Genomic DNA, 14,546 nt, shown 5'->3' on the forward strand with positions numbered 1-14,546 from the left:
AATCTCACGTAAGGTACATACCGACCATAAACTTTTATTTGAAACATTTGAATATAATTTGTGTACTTTAACTATGTCTAAGTTTTTATAACACAGATTTCTTATTAGGTTAACTAGGTGGTTAGGCACTTCCATATTTTCCATTTTACTCCAGACGGGAGGGAACCTATTTTACTGAATCGAAAGCCTTTGTATAATCTACGAAATAGAATAGCATTGGTATATTGTGTTCTCTTGGTTTTTCTATTATCTGCCTGGTGTTCAATATCTGCTCACGCGTTCTGCTATCCCTAGAAGTAGAAAGTTCTTTAGTCATTCATTGATTATATGTGGCAGGATTTTGCTTACATGGGAAATAAGAGCAATGGTTCTGTAATTACTGGAATCTTTTTTTTTTGCTGCTAAAGGTGGTGATCTTTTTAAGGAATAATGAATAAAGGTTGATTAGCACCACTCATCAGACTATTCAGCTCTGATTCATATCATGTTGCACATATCCATTTTATATGAGATATATTAACCAATGTTTTTAAAGTGAGTAAATCAATCAATCTAAATCAGTTTAAACATTTCTATTTCCATATAGCAAACGTATCAGCAAATAACCAATAGGATCCAATTTTTTATCGATATTTATTTTCAGTACAAAACGTTAATTACTAAAAATTCGTTAAGATTTCTAGTGTTTTACTGGATGTTTAATTTTAATTGTCACACAATATTACAAAAAATATACTTAACCGTTTTTTTCTATTGATTTAAGTCTTGGTCTATTTATTGCTCACTTACTTACTTGAAAAACAATCGCATATCCATCATAGTTAAACGGTTAGACACGATATTTGTTTACGATCTATTTACCTTCACGGCCACATTGTTGTTTATGTTTGGCATCATTGAATTCTCTTCTTCGGTTATATAACAACAGTTGATGGGAGATTTCACTTTTTTACCACCTTGGCAATAAATTATTACGAAAAACTGAGTATTGATTAAAAATACAATTTTAACAAAAATGCTCGAAAACTAAAAACAAATGTTGGTTAGATAAGTTTTTCTTTAGTAATTGATTAACAAAATAATGATTTTAAACTCTTTCCGTTATATTTTCTAATGAATATTTATAACGCCGCTTATTTTGTCGCTGTTGTTGTTTCGCTGTGGCCCATTGTGACTGTTCTTATAATTTGGTAATTAAGTGAAATCCTGTAACCAAATTATCTCTCTCTCTCTCTCTTGTTGTTTCCCCATTACTGAGGATCGTGATTTCTTCCAATATTCCTAACACTTTTTCTCCATTGGTCTCTATCTTCAGCTGCTCCAAGAGCTTCGCAGAATGACTTTCCAGCTGACTTCTTAATTTGGTCAGAATATCTACTTGGTGATCTCCCTCTTCATCTTCTCCCCGAAACGTTTCCAAAATCAATTAACCTCTCCAAACTATCATCGCCTCTGCAAACCACGTGACCGAAAAATTACAGAATACATTGCAGACATATTGTAGACAGTCTTTTTTTTAAGCTCGAGTTGGTTTAGAATGAAAACGTTTGTCCTATGACTTGTTCAAGGCATTTTTTTCCAGCACCACATTTCAAAGGCATCAATTTTTTGGCGCTTGCGTCCGCGAAGAGTCCAAGTCTCTGCCCCGTATAGAAATATTGAGAATACAAGTGCATTCACCAGTTTCATCTCAATATTTTGAGAGATAGATCTGTCTTTCCAAACTTTAGTTAGGCGACTCATTGCATTTTTTGCCATACCAATACGCCTCCGTACTTCTGCGTCACAGTTACCATCGTTAGTTATACTGGACCCGAGATAGATAAAACTGTCCAATATCTGGTATTCCTTTAACATGTTAGTTAGTTGAATAGTGTGAAATCTGTCGACCACCATTATTTTTTTCTTAGCTTTATTGATTTTCAGACCAACTTTATTGCTTTCATGTACTCAACTCTTCGCAGAAGATTAAACATAGTGTCATCAGCAAAACTGAAATTGGAGATTTTCCTACCAGCCACTTTTAATACACCGGCCCGTCTATCTAAAGCCATCCTCATGACATGTTCACCATAAATGTTGAATAAGTCAGTTGACAACACGCTTCTTTGTCTAACACCTCTCTCGGTCTTGAATTGGTTGAGACCTTCTAATCTAGGCATACTGTTGCTTTATTGGACTGATACAGATTTTTAATACGTGTCACCAGGTGCATTGGTATGACCATTTCTATGTAAATGGATCACATATTTATCCAGCTTAGACAATCAAATGCCTTTTGGTAGTCAACGAAGTATATAATTATAGTTTCTTGAAATTCTCTAGACTTTTCAACGAGTTTTCTCAGGTTCAGGATTTGTTACCGTGTACCTTTACCTTTTACTACAAACTCCGCTTGTTCCTGAGGTATTTGGTAATATAGATAGGTTTTTAATCTGTTTTTGATAATATGCAACAAGATTTTACTAGCATGGGTTATTAGAGACAGTGTGCGGTAGTTTTCACATCTGGTAGTAGTTCCTTTTTTGTGTAGCAGGATATAAATTGAGGTACGCCAATCAGATGGCCATTTTCCTGAATTCCTTATGATACGTAATCCTTTGTAACGTAGTAACTGTAGTATTTTACCTGGTATTGAATCAATGCCTGGGGATTTGTTTCCCTTTAGCGATTTAATTGCATCTTTGACTTCAGCGAGTAAGACAGTAGGTTCTCTAGGGTAGTCAGAGGACCATTGATTTTCTGCTGGTACCTCGTTCTTTTTATATAGCTTGCCACAGTAGTTTCGCCATGTTTTCAATATTTCGTCAGTATCGGTCTTTGGATTACCATCTCGGCACCGACAAAATTTTCAATTTCTAATTTAACTGAGCTGCCACCGTGCTTCGGAGGACACGTAAAGCCGGCTACGAAAGTAGTCGTTAAGTCATGTTATCTGAAAAATCTAACACCAGACCTTAGCCAAAAGGTTACACGAACTTTACTTTTACTTTGGATTATTTTCCTTATCTTTTGCACACCACCTTTGAGATTTAAATTCTCTGGTAAGGAGTTTGATCTTTTGAAATAAATCCCTTGGTTTATTTCGACAGCCATGTTCCTATATCTCTTTGCATATTTGATAAATGTAATCAGCTTTGTCTTTTGTTTTCTGATTTCTTTCGATAACGCTCTGTATCGTTTGTTCCGTATCTAGTTTTATGTTCTTTTCCGCCTTGAATCACAGTCCACGTGTCATCGGATATCCACGGCTTACGGCCCGTGGAAACCGCTGCCTCACAGTTTTTGCAGCCTCGATTACCTTATCTTTGAGATAGATCCAAGTGCTCTCAGGGTCACTATCTACTTGGTCTAAAGAAAGAGCTTCTTCTAGGTTTTGTTGGAGGTCATTGATTTTTGATGGATTTAGAGACATGACTTTTCTTAGGGGTTTTCTGTTGGGGACTTTAAAACGAAGTCGACCGTTTAATACGATGAGTTGATGATCGCTTCCACAGTCTGCGCTAGGATATGTTTTACAGTTGATGGCCGACGACTTCCATGTTGATCTTATTAGAATGTAGTCTATTTAATTTCTTGTTCCTCCATCTGGGCTGCGCCATCTGTATAATCGCCGTGGATGATGTGATAGAACGTGTTTGTAATTGTAAGATGTTGTTCTTCACAGAACTCCACTAGACGGTCGCCATTCTCATTTCTCTGTCCCAGTCCATTTTTGCCCAGCACTCATTCAATATTTTCATTAGATGACCTTATTTGGCCTTTAAAGTCTCCTAAAATTATGATTAGTTCATTATTCAGAATAGCGCTAACACTTTCTTCTAGACGACCATAGAACTTGTTCATGTTTTCTTCTTGTACAGCTGTTGTAGGATCGTATATCTGGACAAGGTGTAGGTTATTGGTGAGTATTCTCATTAATGAATATTATCCTATCATCAACAGTATTATATCCAATTAAGCAGTCGTTCAGTTTAGAGGGTACAATTATTACGACTATTATTGGTACATGGAACGTCTCTGGACGTTCCATGTACCAATTCGCTGACATTTTCTTAAATTGAGTGAAAATTTGGATTTAGTCGCACAATTTCTACCAGGTACCTGGTCTCTCCACATCGGTGACTTTGGTTTTCTGTCTTATCCATGTTTCACCAAGTCACCGATGTGGTGCAAAAATCATTAAAGTTGAAATGGGAATACGCTGGACATGTAGCTAGGAGCTATCTAAACAAATGGCACAGATCAATTTTAACCTGGAGACCATACCAACACAAAAGACCCAGAGGCAGACCTCCTATGAGATGGACAGATGATCTGAAAAGGACTGCCGGGAAAAATTGGCTACAAGTAGCGTACAATAAAAAACAATGGAAAGGAAGACTTGAAGAGGCTTGTGTTCAGATGTGGACGTGAATGGCTAGACGAAGAAGAAGAAGAAGAAGACCTGGTCTCTCACACCTTAGTAGCCGGTAGCATATTTCACATCATCCGACCCGGAACCGAGATGGGGCCAAGCGTGAGTCGGGTTGCTACACATCCCATCTTCACTTACTGAAATTGTCATCGTAACGGGAAGAAATTCTCTTAGGAAATAGTGCAGTGATTTCCCATTGCCTTTTGCACAGCTGTATATGTGCCGTTTCTGTGGCTATCATTGTCGCCGCGTGATCAGTTTTGGAACAGCCACCTGCCACTGTCCAAGCTATCGCCATGTCTGGCTACACTCACTTTGTTTGTAGAAGAGTATGTAGTAGAAAGAAATATAGTGATCCGTCTGCCCTCGGAAACCTAATAGCCATTCGGGGTCGGAAGAAACAAGAGAGCCAAGAGAGGCTGATAGAAAAGATTAAAGACATTTTACTTAAGACTAGTTGAAAAAGAGTAAAATGTGAAGGCCCTTATGATGCGCCAGGTGTGTTTCATAAGCGTATGAGTATTGTTACACTTTGTATTCCCGCTCATACTTCGGGGTGTTGACTACAGGCTGTATGGCTCGTCCAGCATACTATAGCATGGAGGATAGGGTGCACGCGTGTACAATGTACACATTCCAGCTCCATGGCCTGACAAAGGAGCTACGACCAAATTAGAGAAACAAAATGATAATTTACCCAAGTTCTACGTGAGATAAATGAGCATGAAACATACATCAAGAACAGAGACTTCGACAATCCCAGATATGCAGACATGCCTGGGACAACAAGCAGAGAGTACAATGGAAAGATGCATCAATAATTATAAAAGAAATATACATGAACAAGAGAAAATCCAGAGAAGCAGCCCTCATCCTACGAGGAATAAAAATATGTAGTAAACTCATCAGCAAAATGTAGTAAGCTTTGGTTGAAAATACTAAAAGATAAGATATATAACAAGAATATACCAAGAATAACGGAGTAACAGGAAGTAGGACAAATATCATCTTCAATTTATACACAATATATATATATATATATATATATATATATATATATATATATATATATATATATATATATATATATATATGCAACACACAATACACAAAAATAAATCTATGTTACAAAACTTATGTTACGTAACCACAACTAATATACATTACACAAACATATAACACAGAAAAACACACAGAACAGTCAGAATTTGATATTCCTACAGTGAGAACACCACCCTCAGATTTTTTTCAGCCATAAGCATTCTGTTGTATGTCAACCTAAGCCCCCTTTCAGACGAGGATACTTTATCCGAGATACGCGTATCCGAGACGCAGATATTACATAGACTCAAATAAAGCTTTTCACACGGGACGCGCGAGAGATGCAGTATGCGAGATACCGAATTCAGTATCTCGGACCTTCCTGTCGCCGACGACTGAATGCGTATGCCAGATTGCCAGATACAGAAGAAACATTACATTAAATGAACGCTTTCAGACACGAATACTTTTGCACCACATTCCATAGACGCGCGATTTTCTGTCGAATAATTGTGAATGAGAAACGAAAGAAAGAAGGTGTTTTCTGAATATAGTTAAATAATGGAGCGTGCTGTATTTGATAATGACAAATTTATTTGTTTGGTACAATCAAATCCCTGTCTATGGGATACAGCATCGCCAGATTACTGCAATAGAAATAAAAAGCAGCAGTGCTGGGTCGAAATTTCTAAGCAAATGTGCGACAATTTTGAGGCCATGACTGCAGTACAGCAAAATGAATATGGTAAGAAATAAACATGTTTTTATTATAAATACATAGGTATTTTGTTTCATACGTATACAGTTTCGTTTTAAAAGTTTGCTAATTGAAATTTTGATTATTTAACGAATATAAAACTACATTATTGTGAAAGGAATACGGTCATTTTTTATTTAGGGTGAGGTAAACAATTTACAAATTGGAGATAAGTACACAGATTTATTTTAAATTTAAGTCATAGACTTTAACTTTAACTTAAAGTCACAGAAAGCCGTTCTTTTGACGAAATACTTTTACGCATAGTTGTGTCTTTTTTACTCAACTGAATTTCCAAAATTTTATGAAGTTCTTCAAACGACTTCACAGACATTCGAAAATAATTAAAAAACTTCGATGGATCTTGCAATAAATCTTAATTCTTAATTCTACAATAGGATGAACCCACAAATTACGTCGTCTTTTCAGTTTCTTTTTATTAAATATGTACCACAGCATAAAATACTCTTCTACATCCATAAACCAAAAATATAACCGCACTACACTGCTACTATTTTCATACTGACGAGCATGCCCGTGAATCCGATACAGTAGCCATCGCAAATTCTGTATCTCGCATACAGTATCTCGCATACAGAATCCTCGTCTGAAAACCCTCTAATTTTAAAAAGACATATCCTAATAACAACTTGTTTATACATTATCGCAGAATTTTTAAAATTATCTTTTTGAGGACCATTTCCGGAGTGGAAATGAAAACGTTAAACATTTATTAATGTAGTTTTAATAAACATAATATTTAAATTTAACTAAATTAAATATTACGTAAGAACAAAAGAAATGTTAGAAACATTGGAAGAAATAAGGAAATTCAAAAACAAGAACGATATGGAATACAGAAAAATTCATAACATCGTTAGAACTAAGATTAAAAAATTTCGTATGGGGATGATCTCATGAATTTAGTTGAATGTATGAACAATAAATCATTTTCTTTGCACTGAGAAGCAATGAAATATTTTTTTTATTTTGTCTTTGTGTATTTTTAATAGACTAATTTTTGTTTTTTTTTTTCTAGAAACATGCCTCCCGTTAGATGGAAAGCTATTTATGGTAAGTAATTATATGGCGTATTTAGGTTGTTTATTTACAATTTAAGGTTTCATAGGCGAGCGGTTTACCCCTCAAAAGACGCTTAGAAACAGAATATACCGACTAAAATTCTTTTTGCATTTCTAATGCACCAAACCTTTATGATTCGATTCTATATATTTTTCCAAGATGAAATGTATTTTTTTTAAATAATCACAAGTGGGCCGGCAATTGTTATTAACAAATAACTTATACAAAAAAGCAATTTCACCGAATTGCTTCGGAATCAATTTTTTTAGATGTATCTCATCAAAATAAACACTTTTTCTCTCTTGATAATTTTTCGAAAAATGCTTCCTTTTCGAGTTATTTGCATTTTTTTTGTTGAAAAAATGCCTTAATTAGTGATTTTTGGGATTTTTTTTCTAAAAAACTACTAAATGAATTGCAATTCTACAAATAGCTTTATAATCTTTAAACCGTCGAGTACAAGTTAGAATATTTTGACAAGGATAATTTTTTTCTATCTTGCTAAAAACGTGGACCCAAATATTTCGAATATGCCTTTCGGGCAGTCTACCGCTAAGTGTGTACAGCGGTTGCGGCGATACAGGCGTGCGGCGCGTAGAAATATTTGTTTAAATTTAAAAAATTCAATACAAATATTACGTACAATTTATTAAAAAAAAAAGATATTTCTAATTATTTTTATATAGACATATTATAATTAAAACAATTAAAATTAATTTTTTACAATGCTATAATAATGTAATTTTTCTTTTAATATACGTGGTGACTATATTATTGAATATTTTATTACAGTGAAATACATTAAGCAATATATAATTAATTTTCATTGAAAAATATAATAAAATTAAAATATAATATTAATTATACATCGTTTTCATTGTCAATAATTTGAAAATTTTCGTCAACAGCAACAGGATTTCCATCTAATAAGCTGATTTCATTGTCTTCAATAGAGTCGTCTTTAACATTTTTACAATTCTCTGGTGTACATGCACATACTGCGCAGCATTCTAAATTATAGGAAATACAATTACAATTTTTCGTAGAACATTTTCCGGTACATGAGCAGAAATACTTTTGTAACATATCTAAACTAGTTTCGCCTTCAAAATAATTAAAATCGAAACAATTATTTTCCATTGTCCAACCATGGGTTAACGGATCAAGAGATGAAATAATATTGTTTTTTGCTTGAATCCATTCATTTATTTGCCACTTTGCTCTTAAGTATTGTTGTAATAATGCTGGTTTCGAAGGTGGTAATTTTTCATTAGATGCATTTTTTTTAATGCAATATTATATCTTAATTCATTTATGGATTCATGATATTTTTTAAACTTATTTTGAGGGTCATACAGTTTAGATAAAAATAGAGTCAAAACTGTAAGTCCTTCATCTAAAGGTAAAGTAGGCAAATTTCTTAATTTTTCCAATTGACTATCAGTTAATTTCTGCAAAGCTTTATAACCCTTCTTTTTTCCCATATCATAAAATGAACTTGTGGTATCACAACCTGTTATAAAATGCATTATTAGGATACTGTTGCACATTATTTTTCCAATTTCTTTTGCAATTTGATGTACAGGTATATATCGAAAACGATCCACATTTTTTACAATATTTCCTGTGTGAAACCATAAAAGTGGTACACTTGTGAAATCATGATAATGAGATAAAAGTAAAATAAATATATCTGTGTCTGGAGATTTAACAATAATTTGAATTTTTATATCCAAATGCTGCTGTTGTAATTTAAAAGCGTGAAAAATAACCCTAGTATCTGCTTCTAAGTGATTACATTCTAAATTTGAATCATAATACTGATTATTTTCTATCACATATGCTTTACTTCGAGGTTCGAAAGCACCAGAAATAATCAACTTTTTATTGCTTTCTATTGGTAAATGAATATTTTTTTTAATATAATTTCCAATGAATTCAACTAAAATCGATTTACTAGTATTATTTCCAAGGAAACTTTTTAAATTTTGCGTTGATTGACCAACAGTAATTTTGTGTTCTTTATTTTGATTGTTATTGGCATACCTACGCATCCGCTCCAACTCTTTTGGATTAATTGATGTGCTATCATATTTGTCATAAATCAAATGTATTTCATCTACGAGTTCAAGTCTTCGCAATAATGTTTCCATAACTTTATAAGCTAAATCATTATATGTAGATATTGATTTTACATTTAAAGACTGTAATTCGGCCATGCCATCAATCATTAAAATCGTGTAGTTTTCAACCAAAGGCAATGTTATTTCAATATCATTTTCGTATTGTCTTTCTAATATATGCATCAAATCAGACTTTTTTGTCATTCTTTTAGAACCATCTTCTTTAAATAAAGAGCTAGGAATACAGGTTAAGGGTACACTCAGTATTACAGACAAATTAACTTCTCGATTAGAAGCAATCGAGAATGCTCTTTGATGTACAGTTTCTGGCTTAACACATTTTTTAACTTTTAGACCATTTACTGTTATAACAGAATTTTTATGCATATCCGAAAATGTTTTTACTTACCTACGTAGTATTAAATAAAATTAAAATTTCATTTAATCAATTATCAGATATTTTTTGTATATATATTACATTATTAAAAAAGTCGAAAAGATTCGAGCGCCTACAGCACCTCAACCGCTGTACACGCTTAGCGGGATACTCTCGAAAGGCATATTCGAAATATTTGGGTCCACGTTTTTAGCGAGATAGAAACCATTTATCCTTGTCAAAATATTCTAACTTGTACTCGACGGTTTAAAGATTATAAAGCTATTTGTAAAATTGCAATTCATTTAGTAGTTTTTTAGAAAAAAAAATCCCAAAAATCACTAATTAAGGCATTTTTTCAACAAAAAAATGCAAATAACTCGAAAAGGAAGCATTTTTCGAAAAATTATCAGAAGAGAAAAAGTGTTTATTTGATGAGATACACCTAAAAAAATTGATTCCGAAACAATGTGGTGAAATTGCTTTTTTGTATAAATGTTGTGTTAATAACAATTGCCGGCCCACTTGTAAAAATTAAAAAAAAAAATACATTTCATCTTGGAAAAATATATAGAATCGAATAAAAAAGGTTTGGTGCATTAGAAATGCAAAAAGAATTTTAGTCGGTTGATGCTCTGCTTATAGGGGTAAACCGCTCGCCTATCAGTTTGACACTATAATATGTATACGTACAACTTAATTGAAAACAAGATGGTTCTGAACTGTTTTCTTGCGGCATTTTTAACTTAGATATTATTTTATATGAGTTTAAAACACAATTAATTGTAATAACAATTGAATTATTTATTTTGCTTTTGACGTTTCAATTTTTTATATATAATTAGTTTCCAAAAATTCTAAAATAAATTAATAATTAGATAGGGTGGTAATACCAATTACACAGTTGACTTATTGGCCTCGATCTCATAGGCATTAGCTATGATTTGAGGTGAAACTCTGAGAGATGTCGTTTACCCTCAAATAATGATCAAATTCTGATCTTTCCGTGCTTCTTCTTCTTCAGAATTATCCGACCTTGGCGATAACCATTGCGAAGCCTCCTTTTATCTTCTGCCACATGGAATAATTTTCCTACATTTAATATCTGAGTCCATTCACGAATGTTTTTTAGCCAAGAAACCTGCTTTCTTTCTACACCTGTTCGACCTTCTATTTTCCCTTTAAGAATCGATCGCAGTGTTCCATTTAGATTTCTCCTCAATAGATGTCTCAGATACGACATTTTCCGATGTTTTAAACACAGTTTGTTTAAACAGTCTTTAGTAAATCTTTATCTTGGTCGAGTCTTCTTAGTACTTCTTCGTTAGATTTTCTTGCCGTCCAAGGTATCTTCAACTTCTTCTTCTTCTTCTTAGTCGTTAACCTGATGCAGGTATCGTGATATCATGAAGCTATTAGCTAAATTTCCCAATGTTCCTCCACGTTTTTCTATCTTCTGCCATTCTAGCACATTGTGACAATGGAGCGCCAATGGTAGCAACAATATGGTCCGTGTATCGTGTGGGAGATCTACCTCTATTTCTTTTGCCTTCTACTTTTCCCTGGATGGTAAGTTTTTCAAGACCATTTCTTCGAAGCACATGTCCAAAATAGCTTATTATTTGTTCTGATATTTGTGTTCTTTAGTTTAGCTGGTTTAGCTGGTCCAGTATGGATTCATTTGTTCTTCGGGCCATCCATGGTATTCTCAGCATTCGTCTCCAGCAGTACATCTCAAATACATCTATGTTCTTTTTGTCTTTCTTAGTAAGGGTCCAGCATTCCGATGCATAAGTAAAAACTGGAAAAACTAGACTTCTTACTAGTCTCATTTTTGTATCGGTAGTTATTTCATGGCTTTTCCAAATTTTTGTTAATTTTGCCATAGCGCTTTTTGCGATTGCTGACCGCCGCATTATTTCTTCAGTACAGCCTCCTTTGTTGGTTATTAATGAGCCCAGATGTATCTTCAACATCCGTGTATAAATCCACATTTCTAATGCTTCAATTCGGTTCATGCTTGATACTTTTAGGGTCCACACTTCTGCTCCATACAATAGTACAGACCAAACATAACACTTAATTATTCTTTGTCGACAGTTCCTAAATATGTAATTTTTTAAACTGTTTCACCTTGGACTTCATTTAATTGGAGCTCTGCATTTTGGATGTCGATTACGGCTAAAGCCTAAAAATTTGATTTTCCAAAAAAAAAACATATCTGGATATTTTATTCAAAAATTATGATTTTTCTGGCAAAGAAATATTTATAGAATTTAAGAATACATCAATTAGAATTTTAAATTTTAAATTAATATTCAAATTATCATTATATACAAAATTAATGTAATCCATAGAATTAAATCTTTAAAATGGCAGTGGGCGTGACATTTACCGAGAAGAACTGACAATAGAGGGCCCACTAGAATTACACTGTGATATCCAAGAGGCGTCAATTATATCATATTATTAATATTCTACTCAATTCCTATCTTCACCTCCAAGTTGGTACACGCCGGTAACCTGAGCAACCTCACTGGAGATTGGGTAACCAACCCCCAGTGGAAGGTGGGGTCAGGGCTGACGAAGAAGAGAGTCTTTGTCCTTCGACGAATAGGGGGTTGGGCTGAAGGTTTACTACCTTCTCCTAAAAAAACTATGAGTTATGAACGTTCAAGGAAGAAAAGCTGGACTGATCAAACGACGACGACTGTGCGAGAAAAAAGAACACGATTTGAGGGTTGCGACATGGAATATTCGAACCTTATATAGATTGGGAGCTCTCCAAAATCTCCTTAATGAACTAGACAGATACAAAATAGACATAACTGCCATATAAGAAATGAGGTGGGTTGGAAACAATGTAATGGAAAAAAGAAGCCATAGGATTTTCTACAGCTGCGATCCTAAAGATCAGGTCTTAGGCACAGGATTCATAGTAAACAAGCCAGTAAAGCATACTATAAGAATTTGAGAGCCATTAGTCCAAGAATGTTTATTTTAAGAGTTAAAGGTAGTTTCTTTAACTACAGTCTAATTAATGCGCATGCCCCGACAGAAGAAAAAGAAACGGAAATTCTAGAAGAGTTTTACGACGAATTGGAGTCCGCATATCAGTTATGCCCAAAAAATGATATAAAATTAATCTATGGAGACATTAACGCCAAAGTTGGATAATCTATGGAGACCTAAACGCCAAAGTTGGAAAATAACAGCAATTCCAACCCACAATAGGTAGGCACAGCCTCCATGAGCAATAAAATGACAAAGGCAATAGGTTAATAAACCTAGCAAGATCACTTAACATGGTGATTGCCAGCACGTATTTCGCTCGCAAAGATATACACAAAGGTACCTGGAAATCCCCAGATAGACTTACAGTAAATATGATAGATCATGTCATTGTAGACTCGAGACACCAATCGAATATAATAAACGTCCGCACCAGAAGAGGGGCAAATGCGGATTCTGATCACTACCTGGTCGAAAGTAGGGTAAGGGCTAGAATTTCAAACATCAAAAAGAAAAGAGGCTCTAAACATGATCGATACAAGGAAGAAGAACTTAAAGAAACAAACAAAAATAAAGAGCATAAAGACAAGATAAACAACAAACTAGAAAACAGAATAACACATGAAAACCTAAAAAAGGAGTGGGAAGAATGCAGAGACATCATAAAAGAGGCAGCTAAAGAAGTATTAGGCATAGAAGGTAGAGAAAGAAGAACAAGAACGAATGACTGGTTTGACGAAGAATGTCAGATTATAACAGACAAAAAAACAGAGCATATTTACTGATGCAACAGGAGCACAGAACCCAACAAGCAGAGGAAGAATATAAACAACTACGCAAAAAAGAAAAGAAAACTCACCGAAGAAAAAAGAGAATATATGAATAAAGAACTACAAGAACTAAGTAAATCCACAGAGACAAAAAGTTTTTATCAGAGACTGAACAAAAGCAGAAAAGACTTCAAACCGAGAAAAATGATGTGTAAAGATAAGGAAGGTAATACATTGACAGAACAGCAAGAGATACTAATAGATGGACAGAACATTTTACGGAAAAGATTGAAGGAGATCGGAGAGAGACGAACCCTGACATACCATTAGACCAATCAGACAACAGAGAAAAGACTACACCAACAATAGCCGAGATTAGATCAGCAGTAGACAAATCAAAGAACAATAAAGCACCGGGATCGCATCAAATAGCATCGGAGTTACTGAAGGAAGAAGGAGCACTACAAAAAACAATACATGAAATGATAACAAAGATATGGTCGAATAAACAGCTACCAGCGCAGTGGAATAGCGGTATTATTGTACCATTACATAAAAAAGGAAATCAGTTAGAATGTGGAAACTACCGTGGAATCACGCTGCTGAATGCAGCATACAAAATGATGTCCAACGTCATTTATGAAAGACTTAGACCACACGCTGAAAAAATAGTTGGCAAATACCAAAGTGGCTTCTGTAGACAGAAGTCAACAATAGACCAGATATTTGTTCTGCCACAGATCCTCGAAAAAACAAGTGAATATAACATCGACAACATCATCTCTTCATAGACTTTGAAAGCGCATATGAGAATATAAACGGAGAATTCTTAATAAAAGCAATGAAAGAATTTAATATAGCAACACAACTAATAGAACTGATAAAAGAATCTCTAAAAGTAGAAAGTAGAATCCGGATACAAAATGAATTAACGGAAAGAATAGATGTGAAAAAGGGACTACGCCAT

General features: G+C 34.1%; 1 protein-coding gene across 1 annotated transcript in view; it reads left to right on the forward strand.

Annotated features, from left to right (window-relative positions):
- Positions 1-14,546, forward strand: part of LOC140441174 (uncharacterized) — a 97,556-nt gene that overhangs the window by 53,221 nt on the left and 29,789 nt on the right. The window contains exon 2 of the mRNA XM_072531655.1: positions 7,255-7,289. Within this exon, the coding sequence (XP_072387756.1) occupies positions 7,259-7,289 (31 nt within the window). The 5' untranslated portion in view covers positions 7,255-7,258. The remainder of the gene's footprint in view (positions 1-7,254; positions 7,290-14,546) is intronic.

Source organism: Diabrotica undecimpunctata, chromosome 5, assembly GCF_040954645.1.
Source record: "Diabrotica undecimpunctata isolate CICGRU chromosome 5, icDiaUnde3, whole genome shotgun sequence".
Lineage (NCBI taxonomy): Eukaryota > Metazoa > Arthropoda > Insecta > Coleoptera > Chrysomelidae > Diabrotica > Diabrotica undecimpunctata.